The 27,791-nt window shown below is 51.5% G+C and overlaps 2 protein-coding genes across 6 annotated transcripts in view; one reads left to right on the forward strand and one right to left on the reverse strand.

Moving 5' to 3' along the window:
• The first annotated feature begins 593 nt into the window (after positions 1–593).
• On the forward strand, positions 594–10,654 carry Slc16a3 (solute carrier family 16 member 3). Of its 3 annotated transcripts, none has more exons than XM_051182450.1 (5): positions 594–721; positions 6,710–6,959; positions 7,533–7,676; positions 8,265–9,032; positions 9,771–10,654. In XM_051182450.1, the coding sequence occupies exons 2-5, from the start codon at positions 6,737–6,739 to the stop codon at positions 10,052–10,054; spliced, it is 1,419 nt and encodes a 472-aa protein (XP_051038407.1). In that variant the 5' UTR covers positions 594–721; positions 6,710–6,736; the 3' UTR covers positions 10,055–10,654. The 3 variants fall into 3 exon arrangements, with proteins under 3 accessions (XP_051038407.1, XP_051038421.1, XP_051038412.1); XM_051182464.1 differs by lacking the exon at positions 594–721 and adding an exon at positions 5,632–5,680; XM_051182455.1 differs by lacking the exon at positions 594–721 and adding an exon at positions 5,641–5,715.
• Positions 10,093–27,791, reverse strand: part of Csnk1d (casein kinase 1 delta) — a 36,895-nt gene continuing 19,196 nt past the window's right edge. Inside the window, exons 3-10 of one of the 3 annotated variants that reach the window (XM_051182478.1) lie at positions 26,202–26,350; positions 25,297–25,525; positions 24,704–24,874; positions 23,905–24,053; positions 21,070–21,241; positions 19,743–19,882; positions 11,014–11,166; positions 10,093–10,240 (exon numbers count right to left, since the gene is read on the reverse strand). In XM_051182478.1, coding sequence (XP_051038435.1) covers positions 11,077–11,166; positions 19,743–19,882; positions 21,070–21,241; positions 23,905–24,053; positions 24,704–24,874; positions 25,297–25,525; positions 26,202–26,350 — 1,100 coding nt within the window. In that variant the 3' untranslated portion in view covers positions 10,093–10,240; positions 11,014–11,076. Of the gene's footprint in view, positions 10,241–11,013; positions 11,167–13,770; positions 15,838–16,899; positions 16,963–19,742; positions 19,883–21,069; positions 21,242–23,904; positions 24,054–24,703; positions 24,875–25,296; positions 25,526–26,201; positions 26,351–27,791 lie in introns of those variants that run through there. The other 2 variants (XM_051182491.1, XM_051182484.1) reach the window with 2 other exon arrangements.

Consider the following 27,791-nt stretch of genomic DNA (forward strand, 5'->3'; position numbering starts at 1 on the left):
GGTTGGTTGACAGTCTTGCCCAAGATCCCCAGAGACTAAGGTGGTCGGGTCCTGCTTCTCAACCAGGGGAGACAGCCGCCACGGCCACGCAGTAACCCAGGCTTAGGCACCGGCAGGATGAGGAGGTTTGGAGGGGGCGAAGGTTCGAAAGAGGCCTGAAGACCTGGAGTTGAGGCAGGTGGCGGGAGCCCATGGTGAATGGGGTGCAGTGGCGGCGTGTGCCATCCGGCAGAAGGCACGGGTCAGGGCATGGAGGGCAAAAAGGCCCCGGTCTCGGAGGTAGCGAGGGCGCTGCCGCTCTCTTGCCGGAATCACAGAAGGACCCCACAGCATTGGGAAGGAATAAATGGAGAGGCAGAAAGGGGCGCCGAGGGGAGACGAGGCGATCAGCTTATGTCTGAGGGCGCGGAAGAGAAGGTCCGCGGTGTGTACGGTCCGCGCCCTGGGCTCCTGTAGAACGGGTTCGGGCCGGGGCTCCCTGGTAAATGGAGAAGGGCAGTGACCGCGCCGTCGGGGCGCAGCGGCTGGGGCGCCCCCTCCGGCAGCGCAGCGGCGTGGGGTCCGGGCGGGGAGGGCAGGGGCGGCGCCAGGCAGCGGTGACGTGCGTGGGGGACGTGCCGCGCAAGGGATGAGAGCTCTTAAAATCGCCCCCGGCGCGGCGCCGAGCCGAGCAGCGGAGGAGGGCAGAGGCGGACTCAGCGGCTGACGGTAGCGGTGGCAGGTAGGCGCGGTGGGATGCTTGGCGCGCGGAGCGAGGCAGGGACCCACCAGGCGCCCGGGGGTTGGGTCCTCGTTCATCAGGTGCCGGATGTGGGCCTGGAGCTCCCGGCTCCCGACTCCTGGTCCTCTCCCCTCCTTATTCTCCAGCCCCGGATCTCTCCTGACTTGGAGAACCTTGTCCCCACTGCAGCTCCACCAAATGGCCCGGAGCAGTCAGTCGCGCGCTCTCATCCTGCCTCCCTGCCTTCGCAGAAGCCTATCCGTCCGGCAGCCCTCAGGGGCTGGGCTGCTTCGTCCAGGAGGCAGCTGCCCCGGACGACCAAACGTCCAGGGTATAAATAGCTCGGCCCAGGAGGGTTGGAGGGTGGCCGGGCGGCTGGAGAGCCTGGGCTGTGTTTGTTGGGAATGCTATAGACTTCTTGGAACCCTGAACCTCCAGCGGGCATCAGTAGGCCGCCCAGTGAGAAAGGAGCACGTGCGCTTCGGATTGGTTGGGGGAGGAATGCCCTCGGGTCTCTTCCTCCCGCCTCCTCTTTACATCTTACTACCACCTAACCTAACCCATCACTACTAGCCCTAACTAGGCACATGAAAGTGTGGTTTCCCTCCATAATGGGCTAGGGTTGCTCTATCCTCATTCCGTGGTAAAACCAGGTGCACAGCCTCGGTTTTCTTACCTGAAAAGCCGGTTGCCTGCTGCTACTGACGGTGTTTGGAATCCAGAGCCTGCTCTTTGTCCCACGCACAGGGCTGCAGGTCCAGGCCGGCGGGAACACTTTCTGTGATGATCCCAGTCAGGACAACAGGGTGATTTGAGAGACTGTAAATGGCAAGGCTCCCTCCCCCATACAACACAGGGTGCAGTAGCTTGACCAATGCTGGGGTGAGGTGGGGGGGTGGATTCTGTTGGGGGGAGGCGGCCATCTCCCAGGGCTCTCAGCTTCATTCCACAGGCCCAAAAGTTGGCTGGTGTCCAGTGGGTGCCGGGTCTGTCTGTGCTGAGAAGTGTGGGGACTCCCTCAGGATGGGTCGTGAGTGACTAATGCACAGCTAGGATGGTGTGTAAAATGATGGGTCTACCCCTCAAGGGGTACTGGGGACTCTATTAGATACGGGAGGAGCCTTCTTGACCAGGACTTTGGTGTCGACAAAGCCTTGAACCATTGGTTTGGTTCCAAGACGGACTTGCCAACACCACCAGTGACCTTGGGCCAGGGCCTGCTTCCCATTATAAACGATCTAATACTCACTGCCTGGGAGTCTACATTTGGAGGGGCAGCAAGGAGACAGCGTTGTTGACTTTAGAGTGGTACGGAAGGGGCCAGTTTGTGGAACTCCACCGCATGCCCGCGTGCCGGGGTTTCTGACTCTAGAACCAGGTCTGCAGTGAACTAACTAACTGGCCAGGGAGGGGATGGTGTTGCTGGTGAGGGGCCAAATTTAGGGGGCACCTTGGGGCTCCAAGCCGGACCTTCTGGGTGGTGGTGCTAAGCAATTGGAGACGCCTCTGGACCAGGCCTTGGTCCACCTGGCACTGGTCACTGGCATAGTGGAGGGGCAGGAATGGAGACCGCCCTAGTGGTGCGAGTAGGCCTCTGGCCTCAGTTTCCACCAGTGGAATGAGGAGCGGATGCACTTGGGAGTTAGCTGCGAGACCCGCAGTTTATCGGTCAGGATCCCAGAGGCTCGGCCGCGCGCCTGGGCTCGCTTCTGCTAAAGGCAAAGGGAAATGGCCCGCCTCCAAAAAGAATCTGCGGGTGAGTCGTGGGGCGCCTTAGGGCATGTGGCGCCGCGCTCTGCAAGTACGGTAGAAACGGAGGAGGACTGCCTACTCCAGGCAATACGGCGGCGGCTCCTCCCTTGGTGTGGTCACGTCCCCCACGTCCCGAGGCCGCCTGGGCGGAGCTTCCTTCCCGACCCTAGTCCGAACCACTGAGCCCCGCCCAGGTCTGCTGGACCTTTGCCTCCAGTCCACAGATGGGAAGTGAGGCTGGTCCGCTCGGTTGCCTTCCTCTAACCCAAGCCCCACCCTAACCCATGCTTCTGCCATCTCCAGACCTACCTCCTTGCCAGACAGTGATGGGAGTTGGGAAGCGTTTATGATTTCCGAGTCTCCCTTTAGCCTTAGATCCTGGCTTTAGGAAGGAAGACTGCTCGGGAATCCATAGTCTTGCGGAGGCGTGGGCCCACCAGGCCTAGGTGGAACTTTGTTAGAAAGTGGCTCAGAGAGGGTCCCACCCACCAACCCTAACCTTGCGGCGGGCAGCAAGATGGGGCAGGTTCTTAGGGCTGTCCCATTTTTATGACAGCCAAGCGTTGAAGGTTCCTCACAAGATGTGGGACTCTGAGCCCATCTGTTCTACCTAGGATGGCCCTGCAGAGATCTCAGGCCTGAGGTGGGGTGGTGGTTGGCTCTGGGCAACAATGTCTATTCTGGCAAACAAGACCCGTATTTCTACACTACTGGTCCCTGAAAAGTTGATGTGAGCGGACAGGACAACTTGCAGCGGTGCCAGGCATGCCCCGGAGGCTGGGCAGGCCAGTCGAGATGGGGTGGAGAGCCAGGCAAGCCCGTGGCCCAACCTCGGCTGCACCATAGGTGCCTCTCCAGAAAAGGCCCCTAGGGGCTTTTCTTTGGCATACCTTTACACGCTGGTGGGCTCAGGGTTGCTGGCCCAGAGAGAAGAGGCACACGAAGGGAGGGAGGGAACTTGGAAAGAGGCCTTTGAAGCAACCTCTTACCCTGCCTCCTCCGTACTGGCTGCTTACTTGCTTCTTGGGGATCTGAAATCTAACTCAAGGAAGGTGGTTGCCGTAGTTCCTGCTGCCTAGTTAAGGCCACAAAGGCAGGGCTGAGGCTGGTCCCTCCTGATGACGGGCACTTAAGGGGCACCTGAGCAGACCACAGAACTTAGGGCTTGGACCACTGGGCACCTGGTCTGCTTCCCTTGGATGCAAAGGGATGTATGTTACAAGGGACTTCCATGAGCCCCCTGCCACAGGCCACATCCAGTGGCGTTAGCTCTAGGGACTAGCTTTTGGGAGCACCCTGGAGGCTTTCCTGACCCAGCCCCCACCCCCAGATCAGGTTTCTGTGACCTGGAGGCTGAGTTATTTCTGGGCTGCTTTGCATGCTTCCCAGCGAGGGTAAATGTCACCGAAAGGCCAGGCGGCTAGGGTGTGCCTGTGGATGGATTTAGACAGGGAAGCCCTAGGGTTAGAGCCATGGCCTGCATTTTGGCCCATCCATGCTGTCTTCCCGTGGCTCTCATTCCCAAGGCAGGCTGGGAATCCTAGCCTTTCACTCTATTGGAATGTATTGAGGCCTAGGTGACAAAAGGTGGGCTAAACAAGGGGCCTAAACTCCACCCTGGTTGGGAAATTCGATCTCTCCGATAAGTCTCCCTCTGCAGAGTCTCTGGTGACAGCCTGGGGTGGGCACTGGTGAGGCTTCATTAGGGTTGTTAGCTCCAGGCTGTGCAAGGACATTGCTGGTGCTGGGCCTTGGCGGGGAACTTCCCGTCTTGATGCTATCATCTCCTGGGCACTGAAGGTGGCCCTCCCTGTATGATTAGCCTTACGCTGCAGCCATGGGCCTGAAAAGTTCCAGAACATGTATCCTTCTGACCTCGCTTGCTCTCCAAGACCCCAGTTGAGAGAAAGCCTCATCTACAGCAGGCAATTATGTCCCCATTTCTTACCTCCTTGGACTCTGAGAGCTCCAGCAAGCTTGTTTATAATAAACAAGCAACGGTACGGAACCTTCAGGAGACTTGAGTAACTATTAGTAACCTTAACAAGCGCTGGACATACCTGATATAGCCCGGGAGCGCTAATCCTCTGTGGGGACCTCAGGTGTCCAGAGTTGGGTTAATGCTCACTGTGGGTTCTAGGCATGTTCTCCTCTTTGCTTTGCATTGAAACTGGATTTTATTTATTTAATTTTTACATTTTATTTAATGAACATGGGTGTGGGGGCACACTGTGTGTGTGTGTGTGTGGCCTGTGGGAGTCAGTCAGTTCTCTTCGTCCATCGTGTAGGTCACGGGGACTGAACGCAGGTTGTCAGCCTCAGTGGCAGGTGCCTTTACCCACTGAGCCACCTTGCCCACCCTGGATTTATTTTAAAGAGTGCGGCAGAAGGGTTGGGCGTGGTGATGCATGCCAGTGATCCCAGCACTCAGGAATTAGAGCAGGGGAGTTTGAGTTCCAGGCCAACCTCCCAGCCTCCCAGCTAGGGCTACAAGGTGAGATGTTATGTGAACACACATAGACCAAAAAAAAAAAAGGTATCAAACTTCTGTAAAGCCACAATGTGAACAGGCAGGAACTCCATGTGGCCTAGCCCTCCCTTGACCACACCTTAAATCCTGGGTCTTGGGTCATCCTTGGGTTTTCTGTCTTTTGGTTTCATATCTAGATGGTATATCCCTAAAGTGCACTCCCCCACTCCCAGTTTATAGTTCCCCTTTTAAAATAATCAAGGGCCTTTTAAACTCTAGCTAATGGATAAGAGGTGCCTGGCACTTGGGGTCCCACTGAGCATGCCCTGGCTGTGGCGTATGATACTTCTCCTTTGGGTTTGAGTGGGGAGGGTCTCAGGCTGGGCCACAGCCAAGATGGTCAGAAGCAGGGTGAAGCCTTCTCTGGTTGGTGTGCAATCCTAGCAGAGCTGTATGAACCTCAGGGAAACCTGGGTAGCATCACGCATGGCTCGTGCTTCTTAGAACACAGCCTAGTTTAGCATGTCTGTGCCCCAACCACAGGACTCTGTTCTCAGGAAGAAGCCAGCAAAGGCTGGAATCTCAGCCTTTCCAGAGTGAGCCAGGCAAGGTGGGAAGCTCTCCTGGTCAGGGGTTTCCATTTCAGTGCCAGCCGCCCTTATACATCATGGCTTGATTTTCTCCCCAGAGTACTGCTTGGCAGCACAGCATTTGTGGAGAGTGAACTGAATACTCAGGTCAAAGGCTGCCCCCTGCTGCACCTTGATTCTTGGTGAGATGGGGGATGAGGCTGAACAACCTCTGGGATTTGGAATACTGACTGTGGGGTCAAGCACCAAACAGAACCAGAACCTGGCCGTAGTTTTCAGACCTGCTCTGTCTCACATCAATTAAGCCCCCGAAATTCATGAAAAGGGGAGTTAGCAGTGGGTGGGTGTGGGGTTTGGGATACTCTCTGCTTACTTTAGCAGTTAGGGGACAGAAGATTGGCCCCTGTTCCCATAGATTGGTTATAAACTGCTGCCAAGGCAATTTTTTTTTCCCCCTGTAACCCCCAGACCTTCCTGTAATCCATCAGGGTCTTCATCCTCTCCCAAAAGCCACTGCCAAGGATGGTTCGCGGCAGAGTTATAACTACTAAGTTATACCCAGAGGAAGTGGGAAGCCCCCTTCAGATACCATAGCCTGTGTTTCTTCAACTGCCTCTGATCCAGACCCATGTCCTCCCAGACGGCCAGAACCTGGCAAGGAGTGCAGCGTAGCTCCTCGGGGGCAGGAGAGCGGGGCAAGGCTGACTTCACTTAGATTTAGAGCTGGGCAGGGTGTTGGACACCCACCCCAGACATTTTTTTTTGGGGGGGGTGGGCAACTCAAGAGTGTGCTCCAACGGGACGGGAAGTGTAGGTTACTGCCGGGATTAGGTTGTATGGCACAGCCTCTGCCCAGCACAAGTTCAGAAAACACCAGCCAGGCCAATTTCTTGGGTCTGCTTTTTGCAGAAGGTCATGCGAATCCTGGTCAAAACGTAAAAAGTCATTGCACTTTATACCCACCTGTGTGGGAACAGACAGCTCCCCAAAGCACCAGTTAAGGGTAGCCAGCGACAGCAGGCCGCCCATGGCTGAGCTGCCGTAGGAGTGGCCAGGTGCCAATTCCAGGACTCTGCAGGTGTCCAGCCCGTGCGTTTCGGTCCCCACCCTCCTCTGCTGGGCTGCGGCTGAGATGATCGCCCTGGCAACCTGAGTCAGCTGTTTCTTTTCTTTCAGGACAAGGTGAAACCAGCCCTCCTGGCTATGGGAGGAGCTGTGGTGGACGAGGGTCCCACTGGCATCAAGGCCCCCGATGGGGGCTGGGGCTGGGCTGTCCTCTTTGGCTGTTTCATCATCACAGGGTTCTCCTATGCCTTCCCCAAAGCCGTCAGCGTTTTTTTCAAGGAGCTCATGCATGAGTTTGGGATTGGCTACAGTGACACGGCCTGGATCTCCTCCATCCTGCTGGCCATGCTCTATGGCACAGGTGAGGTGGGGCTCACGGGTGTCCAAGGGAGCATAGAGGAATGGGGTGAATCCTCAAGTGGGTGATCTTGCCAGAAAGCTATGGTTCTCTGAAGGGCAAAGTGTCTTGGTCCCTGTCTGAGTGGGTAGGTTGTGTTGACACACCCAGTGGTCAGGCTCCTCAAGCAGTGCCTTCAGAGAGGGTGCTTCCTGTTGACCTACTTAGGTCATGTCAAGAGCTGGGCTCTGCCCAGTGCCCACAAGTCACCTTGCACTAAGAACCTCCCCCCCCCCCCCGGCCTATTGTTGGTGGCTCACGCCTTTAATCCCAGAGGCAAGCGGATGGATCTCTGTGAGTTCGAGGCCAGCCTGGTCTTAAGAGTTCCAGGACAGGCTGCAAAGCAATATAGAGAAACTCTGTCTCGAAAAACAAACAAACAAAAACAAAAAAGAAAGGAAAGAAGAACCTGGCCCCCAGTGTCCAGTACACCTGACAAATTGAGGCTCTTACATATTCTGGTGGGCAGGAGGGAGAAGGCAGAGCCAAGCTGGAGGCCTGGCACGCTGCCCTCCTTCAGTTACCTTCTCTGCACAGGCCCGCTCTGCAGTGTGTGTGTGAACCGCTTTGGCTGCCGGCCTGTCATGCTTGTGGGTGGCCTCTTTGCCTCCCTGGGAATGGTGGCCGCTTCCTTCTGCAGAAGCATTATCCAGATCTACCTCACCACAGGAGTCATCACTGGTGAGTCGGGGGCCGGGGAAGGGGGTTGCGGAGGGGGGAGAAATGGGACCAGCAGCAGACATGCTGCTCCTGTCTTCTGGTCTGAGTTTGGGGAGGGGGGGTAAAGTTGAGTACTGCTGGGCTTCTTGGCTGTACCCTTCCTTCCCTCTGTAACTGTCTGCTGGGATGCGTGGCTGTGCACCCTTGAGACCCATTAGATGCTCATCGCCATTTGCAATGGAGCCAGGGAAGCTGGGACATGGATGAAGGTCTGGGGAGATACAGGGGTCTAAGCTGCCTTGCTTGGCAGTCTGAGTCATGGGGGTCGAACACTGCCTTCCCTGCAAGTCTTGGCCCCGGGGTTTCATGCTGACTTCTTTGCGGGCTTGGTTTCAGTGTCTCACATGCCCTTCTTGGCGGTCTGGTTCCTCACACTACCATCTTGTCCTTGGGAGGTCTTGGGTGAGGGAGTCTCACGCTGCCCCTTTTAGAGGTCTGGTATAAAGTCTCACACTACACTCTTTGCAGGCTTGGGTCACAGGGTCACACACTGTCCTCTCTTACAAGTCTGGTTGGGCGGGGGGGTCCTTACCCTGTCCTCTCTTACAGGCTTGGGTCTGGCTCTCAACTTCCAGCCCTCCCTTATCATGCTCAACCGGTACTTCAACAAACGGCGCCCTATAGCCAACGGGCTGGCGGCAGCAGGCAGTCCAGTGTTCCTGTGTGCTCTGTCTCCATTGGGGCAGCTGCTGCAGGACCACTACGGCTGGAGAGGTGGCTTCCTCATCCTGGGAGGCCTGCTGCTCAACTGCTGTGTCTGTGCTGCGCTCATGAGGCCGCTGGTGGCACCCCAGGCGAGCGGAGGGAGTGGGACCCACGCACCCCAGCGGCCATCAAAGCACCTTTTGGACTTGAGTGTCTTCCGAGACCGTGGCTTCCTCATCTACGCAGTGGCTGCCTCCATCATGGTGCTGGGGCTCTTTGTGCCTCCAGTGTTTGTGGTGAGCTACGCTAAGGACCTGGGTGTGCCTGACACAAAGGCAGCCTTCCTTCTCACCATCCTGGGCTTCATTGACATCTTTGCCAGGCCCACGGCTGGTTTCATAACGGGGCTCAAGAAGGTGCGGCCCTACTCTGTCTACCTCTTCAGCTTTGCCATGTTCTTCAACGGCTTCACCGACCTGACAGGCTCCACAGCCACTGACTATGGTGGCCTGGTGGTCTTTTGCATCTTCTTTGGCATCTCATACGGCATGGTGGGGGCTCTGCAGTTTGAGGTGCTCATGGCTATTGTGGGCACTCAGAAGTTCTCCAGTGCCATCGGTCTCGTGTTGCTGCTGGAAGCTGTGGCCGTGCTCATCGGACCCCCATCAGGAGGTGAGTGTGGCTGGCGGGGGGAGGGGGCACAGGGACAGGGCAAGGCCTGACCGCTCTGAGGAGGGGCTACCTACCCCCACCCCCTTCCTTTCATACCCTGCTTTAGGAGACTGGAAATGGTAGGATCTGGGGCCAGCAGGTGTCAGCAGTAAATGTTGGCTCTGAGCCAAGAGACAAACTTGTTATCGCTACACACAGGGTCTGGCAGCTTCTTCAGAAGTCTGTACACCACAGGGGCAGCTTTCAAGGGGACGGGGCAGGATTTGTTCCTTTGGTCCTCTCATTTTCTGAAGGCCAGCCAAAAAACACTCCATGGAAATTGAGAATGGTTTTGGCTGGAGAGGGCAGCCTCCCCATCCTGGGCCTGGGTCTCTTACTCCACAGCCCTTTCTGGTCCCCTTAAAGCCTCTGGCTGCTCCTTTCTCCAAGAATGGTCTTGGTCCTCGGTTACTAGGTATATAGGGCCTTACTAAGCCATGCCTCTTTCTAGGGGTGGGTGACTGGGAAGGGGTTGGTGTAGACTCCAGGACTGCAAACCTTCAAGGCCACTTCTAACCCTTTTGATTCAGCCTTTGCACTCATGGGGAGGAGGAAGAGGAAGGAAGAGGCTGGACAGGGCTGGGCAGATGCTGCTGGGGATGGAGTTCCAGTCAGACAGGGTGACTGTGTGTGTGTGTGTGAGGCATTTCCTCAATGCCAGGAGATGGATTTTCTAGTGACCTGGGTCCTTCTTTGCAGGCAAGCTTCTGGATGCAACCAAAGTTTACAAGTACGTGTTCATCCTGGCGGGGGCCGAGGTGCTCACCTCCTCCCTTGTGCTGCTGCTGGGCAACTTCTTCTGCATCAAGAAGAAGAAGGCCGAGGTGACACAGCCACAGCCCGAGGAGGCGGCTTCAGGAGGGGAGAAGCTCCACAAGCCCCCTGTGGATGTGAGGGTGGACTCGCAGGAGGTGGAACACTTCCTGAAGGAACAGCCTGAGAAAAATGGGGAGGTGGTTCACACCCCAGAAACCAGCGTGTGAGCAGCCTCGCCGAGCGGGCAGGGAGCAGGGAACAGGTCCAGAGACTGGCAACGCTCATATTTATTTCACAAAGAGGACCAGCTGAGGCGGGGCCATCGATCGGCTCAGCTCTGGCTGCCTGGTCAGCGGGTCAGTGTTTTGCGGGGAGAGGTGGCGGGGTGGGAACCGTGTCATTCCAAAGTGGATCTGCGGTGAAGCCAAGGAAGCCCCACAGTTACCAGCCGCCTATAGCGGGGACCCAGCCTGCTGAGCCCAAGCAGCCTGTGCCTCCCCTGCCCCCCCCAACTGTGGCCAAGGACCTAGAAACCCACACTTAGGAGACAACACGACTTTAATCAGAGGGCAGGGCTGGGGCAGGCTGGCAGGTGGGTGCTGCCTGCAGGGTCCTCCCTGACCCCACCATCCTACCCCCTTCTCCAGCTCCAGTTCCCTACATTGCCAATCACCCCCCTCTGTCTGGGGGACGAAAACGCTCCTTCCACCTGAGAAGGTAGGAGGAGGAGCACCAGAGGCTTGCCTCCAGGAGCTGCCTGGTTCTGGGCAGTGGTCTTCACCCTGAGTCCCACCCTTGTTAAATAACAAACGGCTGATTCTTAAGAAGCAAGCGGCTCTTCATCTTCATTAGCTCTCCCAGTTCTGCCTGCTGTGACCTCCTCTGCTGCCCCTAGGGTTTATGCAGCAGCCACAGCATTCATAGGCATAGAGAGGGGGTGCCCGGGTGGCACTTGGAGGCCATGGGGAACCCGTAGGGGTGATGAGACTGAGCTGAGATACAGCATAAGCTCTGTTCACTGTGTGGGGGCTTCCGGTGTAAGTTAAGTTTCCTGCCTTCCATTTATTCGCCCCTCTGAAGGGCTGGTAAGTTTCTCTATGTGGTCAGCACCGGCTGATCTCTGTTCCCCATCCTCTGTCCAGCCCATGCTCAGCACTCGGGCTCGCCCTGGGCACCTCGCACCCACCTGCCCTGTGGCCAGTGGCAGCCTGCGTGGCTGGAAGCCCGGTCAGAGGCCGCTGGGGCCGCCTCAGTAGGTGGTACGTCGTGGGCGCTGGGGACGGCAGCGGGCACCTTGGCGGGCCGCATGCAGCCGGAGAGACGCCACATCCCTGCTCCTCTGCAAGGAAAAGGAGGCGAGTGCTCATATCTGGGTCCAGCCTCCCATACCCCTGGTGGGTCTGGCCCTGTTCAGCTCCATAAGGAGACCAAGGGCTTGCAGCTCTGACCCAGTCTCAAGGCTCTGGGGCTCCTCTCCCATCTGGCCTTTGGTCCCTCTAGGTCTGCCGGTGAGCAAGCTGTGGTCACATGCATCTTGGGGTCGCATTTGCCAACCTCACTGAGAAAGTGGGAATGGCAAGGACCTCAAGACATGCCAAGCCCCAACCCTGGCCATTAGCTACCCCTAGAAACTACACATAAAGAGACAAAGTGGTAGGGAGGGGTTAGCATTCTGGCACAGGGTCGCTAGACCTCAATGGACATGGCTGGCTCTGCCCACCTCTGAGCCCGGAGCACACTTCAGGGACCCCGGGAGACCCAACTGCAGGAATTATACTGGTGGAATCATTGGTTCAGAGTGGCTCTTGGGGTGGGGTGGGGGAGACGGGGAGGGCTTGTTCCTAGAAGTATCTGCACTCAGACTGACTTCCCAACCCCTCACACCCTAAACCTGCAGGTCATGCTGCTCCTCCCACTTGGTGATTCTACACCTGCACCCAGAGCATGTGGAATGTGAGAACATGAAGCAGTCAGGAAATGCAAAATGGTCAGGCTTTGTGAACATAAGCAACCATAGTTAAGATGAGGGAGCTGTGTCTTTGTTTTTAGGAAGATGCTTCTTCATAGTGAAGAGGTCCACATTGGGCTGGAGCCTTCATAAGTCCTATCTCATCAGCCGCACATGCTGGTGGGACCCCACTCACACCCCGGGGTGGTAGCCTCTGGGCCCTGTAATGAGCTATTTTCCAACTGGACAAAAGGAAACTCCCTGTCCTCAAAAGTACGGCTGCTGGGGCACCTAGTGTGGCGACCAACCCTAACAGGTGATGCGAGAAGCCAAGAGGACTTGAGTGCCTGCCTGTAACTGCTGTGGCAGCAGCTGGGGACACACTGAATGTGACTGCCCTGTAGGGGTTGAACAGAGAGACAATGGAGATACTTGCCCAACCACACCTACCTATAATTGCAAAGGTCCAGGGGAACAGATAAGACATCCTCAAATCAGAGTCTGAGGCAAATGAGCTAGGTTTATGTGCTGCTGCTGTCCAACCTACTGGATCCCTGTACCCTACTCTTGGCAACCTAGTGGCTAGTGGCTACTGACCCTGCACTGCCCTGAGGAATCTGGGCTGGGCTACCTAGATGCACAGCTGTCGGTGGGACCGCCCAATCTATAGTGCAGACAACGGCCTCTCGGATGTGCAGTCCAGCCAGTCCACTTTAGCTCCAAGTCCAGACCCCCTCACCTCTAGCACAAGCACTTTTACAGGTTAAGGTGGAAAGCAGTACTTAACAGTGAATTCTTATGGGCTTCCACCCCCCCACCTCCCATCCCTTGCACTTTGCCTGGCAGTGACAGGAAGAAGTTCTAGACAGGAGGAGGTGCCAATGTAGGCAGAATAGTATTTCATCTACTTCAGTGGTTCTTAAACATCCTGATGCCACAGTCCCTCTAATACAGTTCCCATGTTGTAGTGATTCTCTAACTATACAATTATTTTTAATGCTACTTCATGACTGTAATTTTGCTGTTATGAGTCACAGTGCAGATATTTTTGGAGACACAGTTGTTCGAGGGGTCGCGGCCCACAGGTTTACAATCATTGCCCTAGCTAAGGAGGGACTGGAACAGCAGAGTTCCTTCTGGAATCCAAGCAGGTCAGAAGCCAGCTTGGGATGCTCAAGGTACAGGTAGAACAGATGAAAAGTACCTTGGAAGAGACAGTGCTAAGTTAAGGGTAGAGGTTAGAGGGGCAAGAACTCAAGACAGATTGAAGGAGCTGCCCTCTCTAGCATGTACACATCTGTCACATACAGGGAACTACCAAGTGGGTTTGGGCCATAAATCCTGCCAGCACTTGACTGCTACAAATGCCTCCAAATTCAATTGGCCAAGATCACCAGGATATGGGGTACAGATGAGGATTCCCAAGAGGATAGGCCTCCACAACAGCAACAGACCTAGTTTCAGCAGCCTGATAGTCTGTGCCTGTCCTTCAAAAGGGGTGCTCCTGTAGGAAACTCGTGTATGTCAGGAACTAAGGGGGTGGGACACACCCACTCCAGATTCCCCCCCCCCCAGCAAGGCAAAAATCTAAGGCACCAACACAGAGGGTTATGTAGGTTAGAGGCTTCTATCTCGTAAGGTGAGCATAGAAGGGCTCACAGAACTGCCACTATCCATTAAGTAAACTCCTAAGAACACCACCCACCCACGTACACCAGAGTCCAGGTGGGAGCCACCTTTTTGGCATCTACTCCAACTAGCTTTCCAATACCCAGAGACCGACAAAGGACAAGCAGGATGTCACCCTGGACAAGTTAGCTTTACTGGGTCTGTAATACCGGGGAAAGGATTACTCAGAGTTCCAGGACAGCCTGGGCTACAGAAAGACTTAAATCTCAGAGCCACCACCCACACCAAGTTGACTTTCATGTGTATTACACATACTGAAAACCCAGCTGCTAAAAGAAAGACCACACAAAGGGGAGGGAAGAAAGGTAGAAGTCATTATGAATTTATTATTTACACAATTTTGTTAAAGTACACAAATACAGTGGTAGTACAAACGCACAGCTCAGAGACTGGTCACCAAGACACAGGTTGATACACACATTCTAACTACGCTTCCTGCGAGTCATGATGGGATTAAATATTAGGCAAGAACCGTCAGAGCCACACCCTGGAGGACTCACAATGGGCCTCATCTCAGCGCAACCCAACAGGGCCAGGCTGAACCTGGATCAGTCTCAAGGCCACCCCGATACCCCTCTGGCACCACAGGTATCTACAAAGAACACTTGCCAGGCAGGCCTGCCATGGGAGAGAGGAGGCCCAACTTTGATAAAGGATTTGCAACAAAAATCTCAAACTTGCCCAACCCTCCCAACCTCCCTCTGCACTCCCAGACACACAGCCCCACCCAGTCAAGTCCCTGCACCCTAAAATGCTTGCAGAGTAACCAGCTCAGGACTCAGAAAGAAGCACCCACAGGCTCAGATGGCTGGCTGGCACAACTAACAGCCACATTCTGGGATGCTACCACATCAGCAGTGTGTTCCCCCCCACCCCAGTGCTCAGTACTGGGGAACTCTGGGAAGAAAGGAGAAGCTATGGTGGCACCATTAGAGCCCAAACCTAAACAAGGAGCCAGGTACCCAGCATAACTCTCTCCACAGGCAGACAGGGAAAATAAGAGATGGGACCACACACATGTACTACAACCCACTTCTCAGACAGGGAGCTCAGGTCCTGCTATCTTTTCCAATCCGGTGCTCATAGTGGGGAAGAACATGTTGGCATCCTAACCGCCAGCGGCAGAGTAGCCCAGCCCACAGATGTGTCCAGCTGAAGATCACGAAGCTCGTGGCACCACACCTTTCTGGAGGTGAAGGGTCTAGATTCAGGTAGGCAGTCACCTGCTTCTTGGCACTTCCAGGTTGATTCCCTTTGGCCACTGGTTCCTTCCTTTGGGCAAACCATAGTGTCTAGGACAGCCTGCTCCCTGGGCTCTGAGCAGAGAGAGTACTCAGTCTGTTCGGCAACTTCCCAAGTTCAAAGGCATAGAGGCAACCAACACTACCATAACAGCAATCCTCTCCCCAGAAACCAGAAACACAAGCTCAGCTTTCAATCTTGGAACTCTCCAGCAGCCCCTACTGACCTCTTCAGGGTTTTTGACTTCTTCTTGCCTCCTGGGGGAGGCTGTCATGCCACAGTGCTCTGCTGAGGACATGCCTGCCCGCCGCACCCTCGCTCCACGGCAGCTGCACTCTACCTGCTCTGATGATTGCAGGTTCATCAGTTTTCAGTGGGGAAGAGTAAGCAAGATGCCCAAATGAGGCTGATGGGAGCCCACAAAACACACACGCATACACAGCTGATGAGTATTTCCTTTCCAGAGTGAACAGCACAACACGAGAAAACAAAACAAAACAACACACATCATCCTTGACACTCACATGTGCCCCTCTCTTGCCTGCCTCCATTTTACACAGAAGCTCCAAGCCAGCATGTCTTAGTTAAGGTCAACATCTTTTTTAAGACCGCAAAAACAGACAAGAAAGAAACAATAAAAAGACAGATTTCTTTACACAGATTTAAGCCAGTAATTTTTAGCAAAATGATACAAAACTGTCTTAACCAAGTAGAAGACTGGTAGCTGCGGTGGGATCGTCAGGGAGTGCAGGTCCGCCACCACTGGTGGGAGCTGAGAGGCTCTTCACAGGGAGTCGGGTTCTCTCTGCAATGGTCTCCCAGCCTCTGCTCTTCGTTCCAGCCCCATGATAACTGAGCTCACATGGGGCCATGGTGCAGCCCCTGGCGATGGCAGCTCTTGGAGCCTGTCCATTTAGTTTGTGTTTTGATTCCCCATGAGCATCGCTGGGTGAGTGGCCTGGAGAGCTCCCGGCGTTAACATTTCGGGTTTAGACCGGGGGGCGTGTCACTAGTAAAGCCATTGGTAACAGAGTAGATCAGCCATGCATTGTCTGCCCTTCACAGCAAAAAGGAGAGTTCTCATCGGTGCACGACAGACTGAAGACCACTGGAAGCCACCCGACCGGGAATCTGTCGGAGCCAAAGCACAGGACAAGGTCAGCATGAGGCCAAAGGAACAGGCCAGCCAGGCGTTTGGGCGCACATAACACAATAGAGCCTGGGAGGGAAGGGACACACTGCCACCTGGCTTCAATCTAAACACCTTCACCCCTGGCTGCACAGAAAGCCCTCTGTAGCCAGGACAGTGGTTGAGCAGAGCACAGGACAGGAAGATGGGGAAAGAGGAGGCATGCAAGCAAGGAAACTGCAGCGCTGTGCTCCTGTAGATCCCAGTGGAGCAGTGACACCCGCTCCCAGCCTCCCTTCCTGGAAAGAACTCGGAGCTCTGAAACAGGCATATCCCTTATGAAGATACGAAAAGCAATTCTTATCAACACATTTCCAAGAGTGCACATATGTGTTAAATAGAGCAGATCTCCCAGCAGCACAACCCCCACCAAAGCTCAAGCCTCTGATGGAAGGAACCAAGTGCCATGTGGCCAACAAGAAAGAAGCTCAGCGTGGACTCCCAGCCATGCAGTGACGGCAGGGTAGCAGGTGACTGTGGCTGGATTAATAGACAACAGCTGCATGGACAAGATGGCTGGGCAGGTACCAAGTTTGGAAAGAAACACAAAATGAGGACAGAGATAAATGAAGGAGAGGAAGAGGGATGACTGAAAAGGCCAGGATGGGCAAAGACCACCAGGAGTCCGCATGTAGCAAGAGCTCAAGAAAGCCCAATACCAAGCATGGCACCACTCAGCTGAGTACAACAGACACACGTGCCAGCACATCTGCCCAGAGCCAGCCAGGCCCGAGGGCAGTTCCAGCACACCGAATGCAATCACAGGGAGGTGAGAAGGCAGGATGGTCCCCTAAGGTCACTTGGTGCACAGAGTCTAAGGATGCCAGTAACCCCCCAGACTGGGCAGCTCACCAAAGCTACTCAATAAGCAGAAGAAGCCTCATTCTACCTCCAGCAATTGGCATGCAAGCCCAGCCCACCATCGAGCCCAGACGACAGGTGGGAGACGCTCCCACCTTGCCTGGAACCTGCTACCTGCAGAGCCCCACCCTGAGCACACTCACCCAGTGCTGCCTTCCGATGGAGACGAGCAGCTACTTGCCGTGGTGTTCGAAAGGAATGCTATTCTGAGGTGGGGAAAAGACAGCTGTTGGTAAGTGTCCTGCTGGCCAGACCAGCACATGAGATCCTGGTCCCCTGACTGCCTGTGTTGAACCCGAGTCTTGATGTGCCCCTTGCCTTCACCAAGTCAAGACACCGACAGACTCTTTGGGAACTTCAGCTAATGGCAAGTATCTCCACACAGTACATGAACTCATCAGTCTCTCATGACCCTCGGTAAAAATGGCCATTGCTGTTCCAGCAGAACCTTCCTAACCGTGCTCTACAGAAACTGAAGTCTAGTGGACGGCGGGGCTGGAAAAACCCTAAAAATTGGTTTCACAGCACTACGCAGCAGCTGGTGGGACAGTACCTCCCAGGATACACCCATGGGACATACTTGCCCCTAGTGAGAACACCAGGATGAGCTTTTAGGGCAGATGTGGATTAAGTGAGGTATCAAAAGCAGTAACTGGCATATTTTGAACTGTGCTACACAGGAGACCAAGGAAAAACAATAGTGATCCAATGATCAGATGCCCGGCAAAGCCTTTGTTCTTTTGGCTAATGATAGCAAACTCACAGAAAACAGTCTCCCTGATGCAAGTGCTCTTTAGGGAAGGGAAGATGCAAGGAATAAGCAGCTGCTTGCAGGCAAAGCCTGAATGAGGCTGAGGTTCGGTCCTGCAGAGAAGAGGCCACTCCAGTGACCTGCACCTTATCGTCATCAGACGTGGATAAGGACATCGGATATTTCTAAGACTGGCTTTAACTGGGTGTAAGGACTTGTAGGTATCACACTGTAACATACAGGATGCACCAGCTATAGAAAACCAGCAGTTGTAGATAAAGGAAGCTTAGCAAAAGATGTGTGCTCTTACAGCAAGTAACACAGTACTCTCCAGCTCACTGTGCTAAGTACATGGCACATTCTTACTTGAACCCCAACTCTCTAGGGAGAAGTTACCACTGGCCTGTCAAGCCTGGAGGAACCCCACTAGCCTTTAATTTCCAAACCTCAGAGCAGATGCTTAACTGAGGGCCTGAAGAGTGGAGAAGGAAGCACCTCGTAGAAGATCAGTACACTGATGCTAGTTACACCATGCATGAAAGGGATGCCCTGGAGGACAGCTGCCTTTTAGTGTCAGCAAAACTCCCCCAAAGGTGCAGCTGTGAACATAAATTGAGCATCTGGAGACAACTACAACACAAGCAGTCTCTAGAGAACCCCCAAGGTAGCCAAATGAAAAACTAACAAACGCTAGGAAGAGACCCATCCAACCATATCCAAGCCTGCTAATAATCTCCACAGAAACACGAGAAACCAAGCAACCAGAGACTTGACTCTCAGGTACAAGTTAACCACGTGGAGAAGAATGCTAGTCTCTGTCACCTTAATGACAAGGCAGCCACAGCCACAGCCTTGGCAAGAATAAGCTGAACTGTACCTGTGTCCTCTTGGCATCCATAGAACCCCCTGACTTTTCCACTGCCCTCCTGGATCCCAAACTACCAGATGCTTCATTTTTTTAATTAAACTAAAACAAAAACAAAACAAAAAGACTGGCATTGCCATCTTTTTCTTAATCTGTCCATCTGCTGGCATGGAAATGTCCAAATCCAGCCAGGGTCTACCACATCATGGGTTATAGATGAACAGGCAAAACTGGACTACTTCCTAATGTGAACACAATGGTTTTATGTGAAAGCAAAACAAAACTGTTAAGTCTTCCATGAGGGATCTGTTAAGAGTATACACACCAAGGGACTCAATCTCCTCATGATGTTCAAGGCCCACAACTTAAGTTATCCCTTGTCAAACTCCCTACATCTGTTGTCTCTTCAGGAAAAAATTACCATATAAAACCCATCATTTCTGGCAAACCAGAAATGCACAGGAACACATTTTAACAGTTGATTTCCATCAGGACAGTTCTAGGTGTGGCCGGAGCCCAGGAAATCCCAGGGATCTCGCTCGAGGTGTGACTCAACACGCGTATCAGTCCTTACCTACTCAAATACCATACTAGGTCTCACAGTAAGCCAGAGAGATATCGTCACAAGTGTGCTTAAACCTAATGTTATTCTAGTCTGTTGAACAAAGCAGTTTTGAATGCAGAACAGCAGCAAAAGCACAGCAAGAGGGAGGACTTGGATGTAGACAGGGGAGTAGCTAGGAGGAAGGGCCTGGAAACTAGTCCAAACTATCCCTGAGCACCTCCCTCATCAGAGGTAAGACAGGCCAGCAGAAAAGGATGCCTTAAAGTCTGGCACCTCCAAGGATGCTACTGCCCAGGATCCCTCACAGGGACCGCCTTCCCTGGTGTTTTGCTAAGGAGATCCTCTATAGTAAACACAAGTGGAGTTGTAAAACAGCTGTGTGCCTACTACAGACCTCTCCCCAACAAGAGGTATGAGCAAGTAGGCATACGATGTCTCACTGGTAGGGACTGCGGCGGGGCAGGATAGGGATGTCCCTTTGAAATCGAGCAGCAGAAATAAAAAAGCATTACACGCACTTCATAGCCCATTATAGTCCTAGCTGGGAAATAAACCCTTTAGAAACCCAGCTAGTCATAGGCTCTAACCAAGAAGCAAAACGTAATTAGAAGCCTAACTGCTTAAGCATCCTGAAAAATGAGGAAAAGTAGGGGAAGGAAGGAAATGCGCTCTTCACAAGTGTCACCCCACTCCTGTGAACTTGTAAGGTCAGTCCTTAAGGCAAGGTAAGGGAGAAAACCAGTGTCTGCACACAGTGACCCCAGAGTCTGGTGCATCCAGGCCTCAGTGAGTTCTACATACATACCTGTGAGGTGGACATGCGAGAGGTATCTTGTCGGCCCGTGAGGTCAGATGAGGAGACGTTGACTGGTGCCCCACGGTGCAGCCGCATGCTCACTTTCCGTTCTCGTTCCATGCCAGAGACGGGCCTAGGAGAGGTGTTGGCTGGAAAAGATGAAGAGAAGCCACAATTACTGAGTACTCTTGGCTCTTTAACATCTCTCTAGCTGAAGCTGGAGAGATGGCTCAGTGGTTAAGAGTACTTGCTTGCTCTTACAGAGGACGCATTTTAGTTTCTAGTACCCACATGGCAGCTCACAACCATCCCTAACTCCAGTTGCAGGAGACTTAATGCCTTCTTCTGACCTTCACGGCACTAGGAACATATGCAGTATGCACATACGCTTGGAGGCCAAACACCCACACGCATATAAATAAATACCTCATGAGCCCTAGCCAAGTACACAGGCTCAGAGACACACACAACCAACTCAAATGCCCAGCAATCCCAAGACCCTGATGGAAGCAGGGACGCATTCTAAGACCTCAACATTTAGCAAAACTTGTCAGACCCAAGTAGTCAAAGGTTTGAAAAAAAAAAAAAATAAGTATTATGAGAGAGAAAGAAAATAATTTTTTTTTGAGACAGGGTTTCTCTGTGTAACAGTCCTGGCAGCCCTGAACTTGATTTGTAAACCAGGCTGGCCTTGATCTCAGATATCTACCTGCCTCTGCCTCCCAAGTGCTGGCCGGGATTAAAGGTGTGTACCACCCTACCCAGCACAGCAAAACTTTTTAAAAACTTATTTTATATGTGTGGGTGTTTTGCCTACACATGTCTGTGTATCATGTGCACGTAGTACCCAAGTGTAAAAGCTGTTATGTGGGGGCCAGCAAATGAACCCAATCCTCTGAAGATCAGACAGTGCTCTTAGCCATCTCTCCAGCCTCATCAGAGCAAAACTTTATCTAGGAAACAGCTAGTATCAACAAATTTCAGGGAATTCAATCTTCAGACCAAGTCTTATGAGAGGGACATTTCTTTCTTTTCTTTGAGACAAGATCTCACTATGTAAACTAAGCTAGCTTTAAATTCACAGAAAACCATCTTGTCTCTGCTTCCCAAGTTCTGGGGTTAAAGGTGTGTATTGCCACGCCATTTCGAAAGATGACATCATGGGCTGTGCCCTAGTCCTATCTATCTTCAGAACGGCGACTGACTGAAATGGGTATACAACCCTGAATTGGTTGGCCCAGAATCCTTGTGAGGCCACGTACTGGGGTGGTCAGCAAGTCAACAAACATAAAACAGAGGCCCTAGTTTGGTAGAACATGCTAAGAGGTGTGCTTACCCGTGTGTGAGGTAGGGGTAAGGGGCGTTGGGGGAGCCACTTCCTGGGTTCCCCGAAGACGGCCGGAAGCTGTAGAAGGGAGGCCACGGGTGGCTGGATTCCGGGAGTGTCTTAATCGTTCCTCTCTATCCCGGCGTTCCCGCTCAGCATCATCTGCAGCTCGGCTGGCACCCTGAGGAATAAAGATTAGGATAAACATTAGGAAAGGGGTCTTGGGTTTTTGTTTGTTTGTTTTAAAGCTAAATCCCTAAGGCTTTTGGTTGGCCCCAACCCCTTGAAAAACACCAAAGGGCACCTGGGACAAGATTGCCCTTTGAAACCACCCATACCAATAGAGAAATCAGAACATTTCTTCACAAAGATGATGCCTGCATAATACCCATGAAGGCCATAGTCCCTCTTCATACCCTACCATACTGGAAGTCACACATACAGGCTGTCACTTTATTCCCTACCTATCAATGTCGGCACGCTAGTGTATTAGGGAAGGAAAGGGAGACTGCCTGAGACAGGGAGGAGAGCAAGGCAAAGGCCTCAGCACTGAGTCACAAGGGCCTAGGCTGAGTCCAGACACCATGACGATGCTGTGCCATAGCAATGCCAACCTTTCTAGACACAGGCCAACAGCAAGGATGGGAGTCAGGTTTATGCTGGACCAGAAACCAGAGCCAGAGTATTATCCTGATCACTGTCAGCAGGGTCTGCAAGCATAGGCCACTTCTTTGTGTAACCTATTTCATTATAGACTTAGCTGTCTCTTGAATCCCCACCCCGGCGGAAACACAAGGTCTCTCCCGAGACAGTTCACCCATAGAGTAAGTCTCCTTCTGGCCTTGGTTGGTCTACATATACACAAGCGACACTAGACCCACACATGTAGTTCTAGTTCACAGCCACTTTGTATCCCTGGCTGTCTTGGTGCTATGCAGTCTACTAGGTTGGCCTCAAACTCAAGAGACCTGCCCATCTTTGCTCTCTGAATGATTTAAGTTGTGAGAGCCATCACACCCAGACCATGAACAAATTTTCAATGAAAATAGACATGAAAGTTTCACAAAGCCTTTAATTGTAGCAGCAATGTCTGAATGATTACAGTATCAAATTCAGACTGAATACCAGGCACTTTACTCCAGGGACTCTTTTAAGGCCCTTGAGATGTACACTGGATTGGAGATGGGGGGAGGGGTGCTGGATAGAAGGCTTAAGGAGACCACCAGGCTTCCTACTAGTCCAGAATGTCATGCAATGCCACCATAGGCAGCTGAATCCCTGCCTGAAATTGGTGATGGAAATTATAACAGAAAATCTTCTAAGGTGGGCACAGGGCAAGCAATACCCACACTGCTGCAAGTAGGTTTTTCCTGCCGGCCTGGACCCACTGCGGCGCCAGCCCCAAATAACACACCAAGACTCTGTGTTTGATATAACGCTGTTGGCCAGGTACTCGTTTCTTATCGGCTAGCTCTGTCTTAAATATTAACCCATTTCTATTAATCTAAGTATTTCCACGTGGTCTCATCTTACCGGAGTGGGCCCGGACCTCTGTACTTGCCAGTCTCTACATGCTGACTCCTTACTACTTCCTCTTTCCTCCTTGTCTTAGTCCCTCCTACCGCCCTTTCCTATTGGCCAACAGTGCTTTATTCATTAACCAATAAGAGAAACATATTTACAGAATAACATCTCCTATCACCACACCTCTTGGAAAGCCAAAGCATGAGGACAGTTTAAACCTAGGAGTTCAAGACTAACCAAGGCAACAACAAACTTCAAAATAAAACTCATGGTCGGAGCAATGAATGGATTCAGTGATTAAGAGCACTTGCTGCTCTTTGAGGAGGACCTGGGTTTGGTTCTCAGCACCCACACAGAAGCTTACTACAATAGCTTCTAACTCCAGTTTCAGGGTATCTGACCTCCTCTTTTGACCTTGAAAGAACCATGCATAATATATATACACACCCACACTCTTAAAAAGCAAATTCTCGGGCTGGAAAGATGGCTCAGAGGTTAAGCGCATTGGCTGCTCTTCCAGAGGTCCTCAGTTCATTCCCAGCACCCACAAGGTGGGTCACACCATCTGTTATGAGATCTGATGCTCTCTTCTGTCATGCATGCATACATGCAGGCAAAACACTGTGTGCTAATAAATAAATCTTAAAAGAAAAAATAAAACTACATGTAGTTTTACTCCCTAAAAATTAAGGAAAAAGAGAAAGGAGGAGAGGGGAAGGGAAAGAAAATAAGAAGGGAGAGCAGCAGGCAAGCTTCTCAACTATGTAATACCAATCCATAAGCAGCTGACTCTGTGTATGTAGACATTCATCACAGCTTATTATGCATATCCATAAATGCCAGTGGTTTTATTATTTAGTATGTTTTGTTGCCATGTAAGTAAATGAACCTTGTCATATAAATGCCAGTGGTTTTATTATTTAGTATGTTTTGTTGCCATGTAAGTAAATGAACCTTGTCATGCAGTACCCACAGAGGCCAGAAGAGGGCATAAAGGGACACTGGATCCCCCAGAACTGGCGTTAGATGGTCCTAAGAAGTGAACCCAGGTCCTCTGTAAAAGAAGCAAGAGCTTCTTAACCACTGTATTATCTCTCCAGCCCCAAATGCTATCGAGGTTTCTGCCTCACTCAGTGTCTTCCCTCTCGGTACTCTCACAGGCAAAGTGGCCGGTCTCTAGGCCCGAGTTCTACCAGGTATGTATGGCTTTCTTTCAGTTTCACTGTGCCTTGCACAGACAGCACAGCTTTCCATAAAAACCCAGCCCAGCCTCCTGAGGACCAGGCTGTTGTCATCCAATGCTCTAGCAATGTCACTTACAAATTTGAGCATGTTCCAGTCGAACACATAGTCGTAGGAGAAGCCCTGGCGATGGAACAGATTTCTGAAGAGCTGTCTCAGGTAGGAGTAGTCAGGTTTGTCATCAAAACGTAAGGAACGGCAGAAATTCAGGTATGTGGCAAATTCAGCTAAAAAACAAGAAACTCGAAGCTAGTCAGAGCTACCAATGGTGGCCGTAGTTCTATCTATTCACCAAGTTCACCTCCTAGAGTGCCATATAACAAAGACATCAAAGATGAAATTTGAAAATTTCTCATATTATTTAAAAATATCAGGTCTTGGGAGACTGCTTGAAAAAAAAAAGTACAGTTGAGTGGTACAAAGCTTACATAGCATGTGAGGCCCTGGGTCCCATATCTAACACCCTCCACACCTCCCGAAAGGTCAACACTAGAGAGCAATATGTAGTCATTGAGGGCACTTCTACCCCAGGAGCAATCTCACAAACAGGAAAACTCCTGGGAAATGGCTCTGGGAGGTGGAACAGGGGTAAAGTGCGGTCAGTTAAGGAGAAGTTAGGTCTCCCACTGTTTTCCTTCTTTCCTATCCATGTAGGTCACCTCTCCAGGCTCAGTCCTGCCTCTTTGCAGTCTCTCCTGGGCCTTACAGGACACCTTCTAGACAAAAAGTGCTCAGGGATGGAAAAACAAAACAAACCAGGTCCAACTGCCACCTTCATATAAAAAAAGTGTGCCTCTTTCACACGATTCTTCTAACAGAAGGTGAGGCTCTCTGCACAGACATCTAGTTAACATGGGGGCGGGTGTGAGGGACTCACAAGGGTAGCCCTTGCACAGCACTTCAATGGGAGTGGACATCTTCTTCTCACTGATCCTCTCATACTTCTGCCTCTTGGTGGCGGCCTTCAGCCCCTGCCAGGGGAGAGAGCCCAGGTTGAAGTACATCAGCACGTACCCCAGAGACTCCAAGTCATCCCTTCGAGATTGTTCTGGAAAGAAAAGGGAACTATGTCAAGGATAGCATGTGTATCTGGTGTGTATAAAAACAACACCTGGCAAGCAAGAAAATGGAAATAAAACTTCAAGAGTAACAGAAAAATGTATTTGCAAAATTACATCACCAGAAGTTGTCCCTTACATGACATTGAAGAAACCTTCATAACACTTCAGGCAAGCAACCGCAACATCTTGGAGAACTGCTGATAAAGCCAGCTTCTGCCTACCCTACCCCACCGCACCCAGCAAAATAAAGACAACAGCAGTTGCACAAATCTGCTGGTCTACCATAAAGGCTGGCTGACAGCCTCCAGACCTCTCTCATCACCACACTGGCTTACAACCCTAGGCTGCTAAGGACGATCATGTTAAAGGTACACTAAGTCAAGTGTTCCATCCATATGTCAGGGCTCACCAATGCCAAGGTGCGTGTTGATGGAGGCATAGCGTGCCGTCCCTGTGAGGTTCTTGTTCTCTCGATAGGGGATATGCTGATGGGTGCGGGCATCTCGGTACTTCTTGGCCAGACCAAAGTCAATGATGTAGACCAGGTTGCCTTTCTTTCCCAGCCCCATGAGGAAGTTATCTGGCTTCACATCTCGGTGGATAAAATTCTTCGAATGAATGTACTCAATACGACTTATCTACAAACAGAGAAACAAAGAGGAGATGACTCTCCAGTGTTCATGCTGGACCAGGAGGCTGCTTGGCAGTGAGGCTCACATTAGACATGCTCTGCTTTCTGGAGAGCACAGTGATTTCAGTTAGGGTAGTGATCTCTCAAGGTATCTTCAGCTCTTATTCTACCTATCCCACCCCTTACCCAGACATTTCTTCTCCTTGGTTCCTGTGGAAACAGCATGGAGAGCAGGCTGAGGTGACAATGGCCTGCATCAGCTGGACTCTGCATGAGCCATAAACAAGAATTTTCAGGGAAACTACCCAAGAGTAGCTACCAGTCCAATGTGGGCTCCCTGAGAGAACTGGGAAGTCCATTAAATGAGCTAAAAACTGGTCTCTAATCCTGAAGCCAACGTTAAACAAATTCCTCTTTCTATGCACAAATGGGTATAATAATGGAAAAATGGAAACCCAGTAATTAATTTTTGAGGCAGGATTTTACCACATAGCCCCTGATGACCTATGTTTAGACCAGGCTGGTCATGAACCCACAAAGATCTGCCTGTCTCTGTCCCCCAAGATTTGAGATTAAAAGCATGTACCACCATGCCCAACATAACCCAGTAATTTATTGTATCTAGCCAGCAAGCACATGCCAAGACCTACACAGCCTGTGCACTTCAGGAAACAGGGTCTTACCATTTGGTCAGCAAGCAACAGGACAGTTTTGAGACTAAACTTCCTTGAACAGAAGTTGAAGAGGTCTTCTAGGCTCGGTCCTAGTAGCTCCATCACCATGACATTGTAGTCCCCCTCAGCCCCACACCATCTGATGGTAGGGATGCCCACTGGAAGAGAAACCAAACAGCTCTTCAGCCAGGACTACTGCATGAGATCATCACATCACCTATACTAACAAAATGTAGGTGTTTAGTGGATTGAGTCTATGGGTTCAGACAATCCTGGCAATGTCTGCCCTCAAATACGCCTACCTGTGATTAAGCCACATACATGACACAGAGCAAACTCTAGCAAGAGTCAAGACAGCAGTAGCAGTAAATGAGATAATAAATTTCATAGCATCAGCATTCATGGAAAGAAAGAAAAAGCACATGGTAAAAGACAGGTCCAGAAGAGAGAAAAACAACCACCATGGGTTGAAAAAAACTGTTTTTTTTTTTTTTTCTTCCCCCCTTTTTTCTTTCTGATATTGATGAGAGAAAAGCAAATGCAATGAAAATGTCTTAGAAATTCACACGGACTTGAAACACACTACCAGTGGAAGAGAGAATAAGGAGAGAACAGGACAAATCTAACATACAGAAACCAGTTGGGTGACATGATGTGCTTTGTCTGATGGAGCTGTAGGATCAGGAGTTTTGCACCTTGGACTGAGTAATGAGAACCTACAAAACCAAACAATCCAAACTCCAAACACAGAAAGGATCTTAAGGATGGCTTCAAGGTGCTAGATGTAAAAACAGAAGTCCACACTAAACAGACTCTCTACTTTTGAAAAATGGGCCAAAGACCAAATATTTCATCAAAAACACAAATAACTGACAGCAGTCACACAAAGACATTCAGAAAAAAGCTGGGAGCACTTACTCATGAAGACCGCCAAGAACACGGCTGCAAACTTCAGCTTTGCTTAGGTCAAAGAGCAAGTACTGCAGAGAACCGTGCTTCACAAGACGCCCTGTGCTCTGCTCTGCCTACCAGAGCATGCGGTCTAATAAGCCACACACAGTTACTAGCTCTTATCACACATACTCCACTTTTGGCTCTGTTATGAGCCTAAGACTTCTCTTTCCTTCCATGTGAAGCACTAAGTAGAGCTTCCTTGTGAGTTTAGATGCTTGCAAGAAGATCCTACCATTTCAATTATCTCACAGTATTTTATAACTTACTTGAGAACTCAAACAACACATATCTAAATATAAAAGCAATAGAGACTGGAAACCTAGCTGGAGACCTAGTATATCCTAACAGTAACTTCTATATCCCAGCCATCTTTTCTGGCCTGTGTTCTCCAAGTAATCACCATTCAGACCTCCCTCATGTATGCTATGTAACATTTCATACAACAAGTATTCCATAATCTCTCCCTACCTACCTGGTGCATGGTGTGGTCATTTGAATGAGAACAGACCCCACAGACCCATAGGGAACGGCACTATTAGGAGGCGTGGCCTTGGTGAAGTAGGCCTGACTTTGTTGGAGGAAGTCTGTCACTGGAGGTGGGTTTTAAGGTCTCAGATGATCCCAGGCCCAGTGTCTCACTATCTT

The sequence above is a fragment of the Phodopus roborovskii genome, unplaced genomic scaffold (assembly GCF_943737965.1).
Source record: "Phodopus roborovskii unplaced genomic scaffold, PHOROB, whole genome shotgun sequence".
NCBI classification, from domain to species: Eukaryota; Metazoa; Chordata; class Mammalia; order Rodentia; family Cricetidae; genus Phodopus; species Phodopus roborovskii.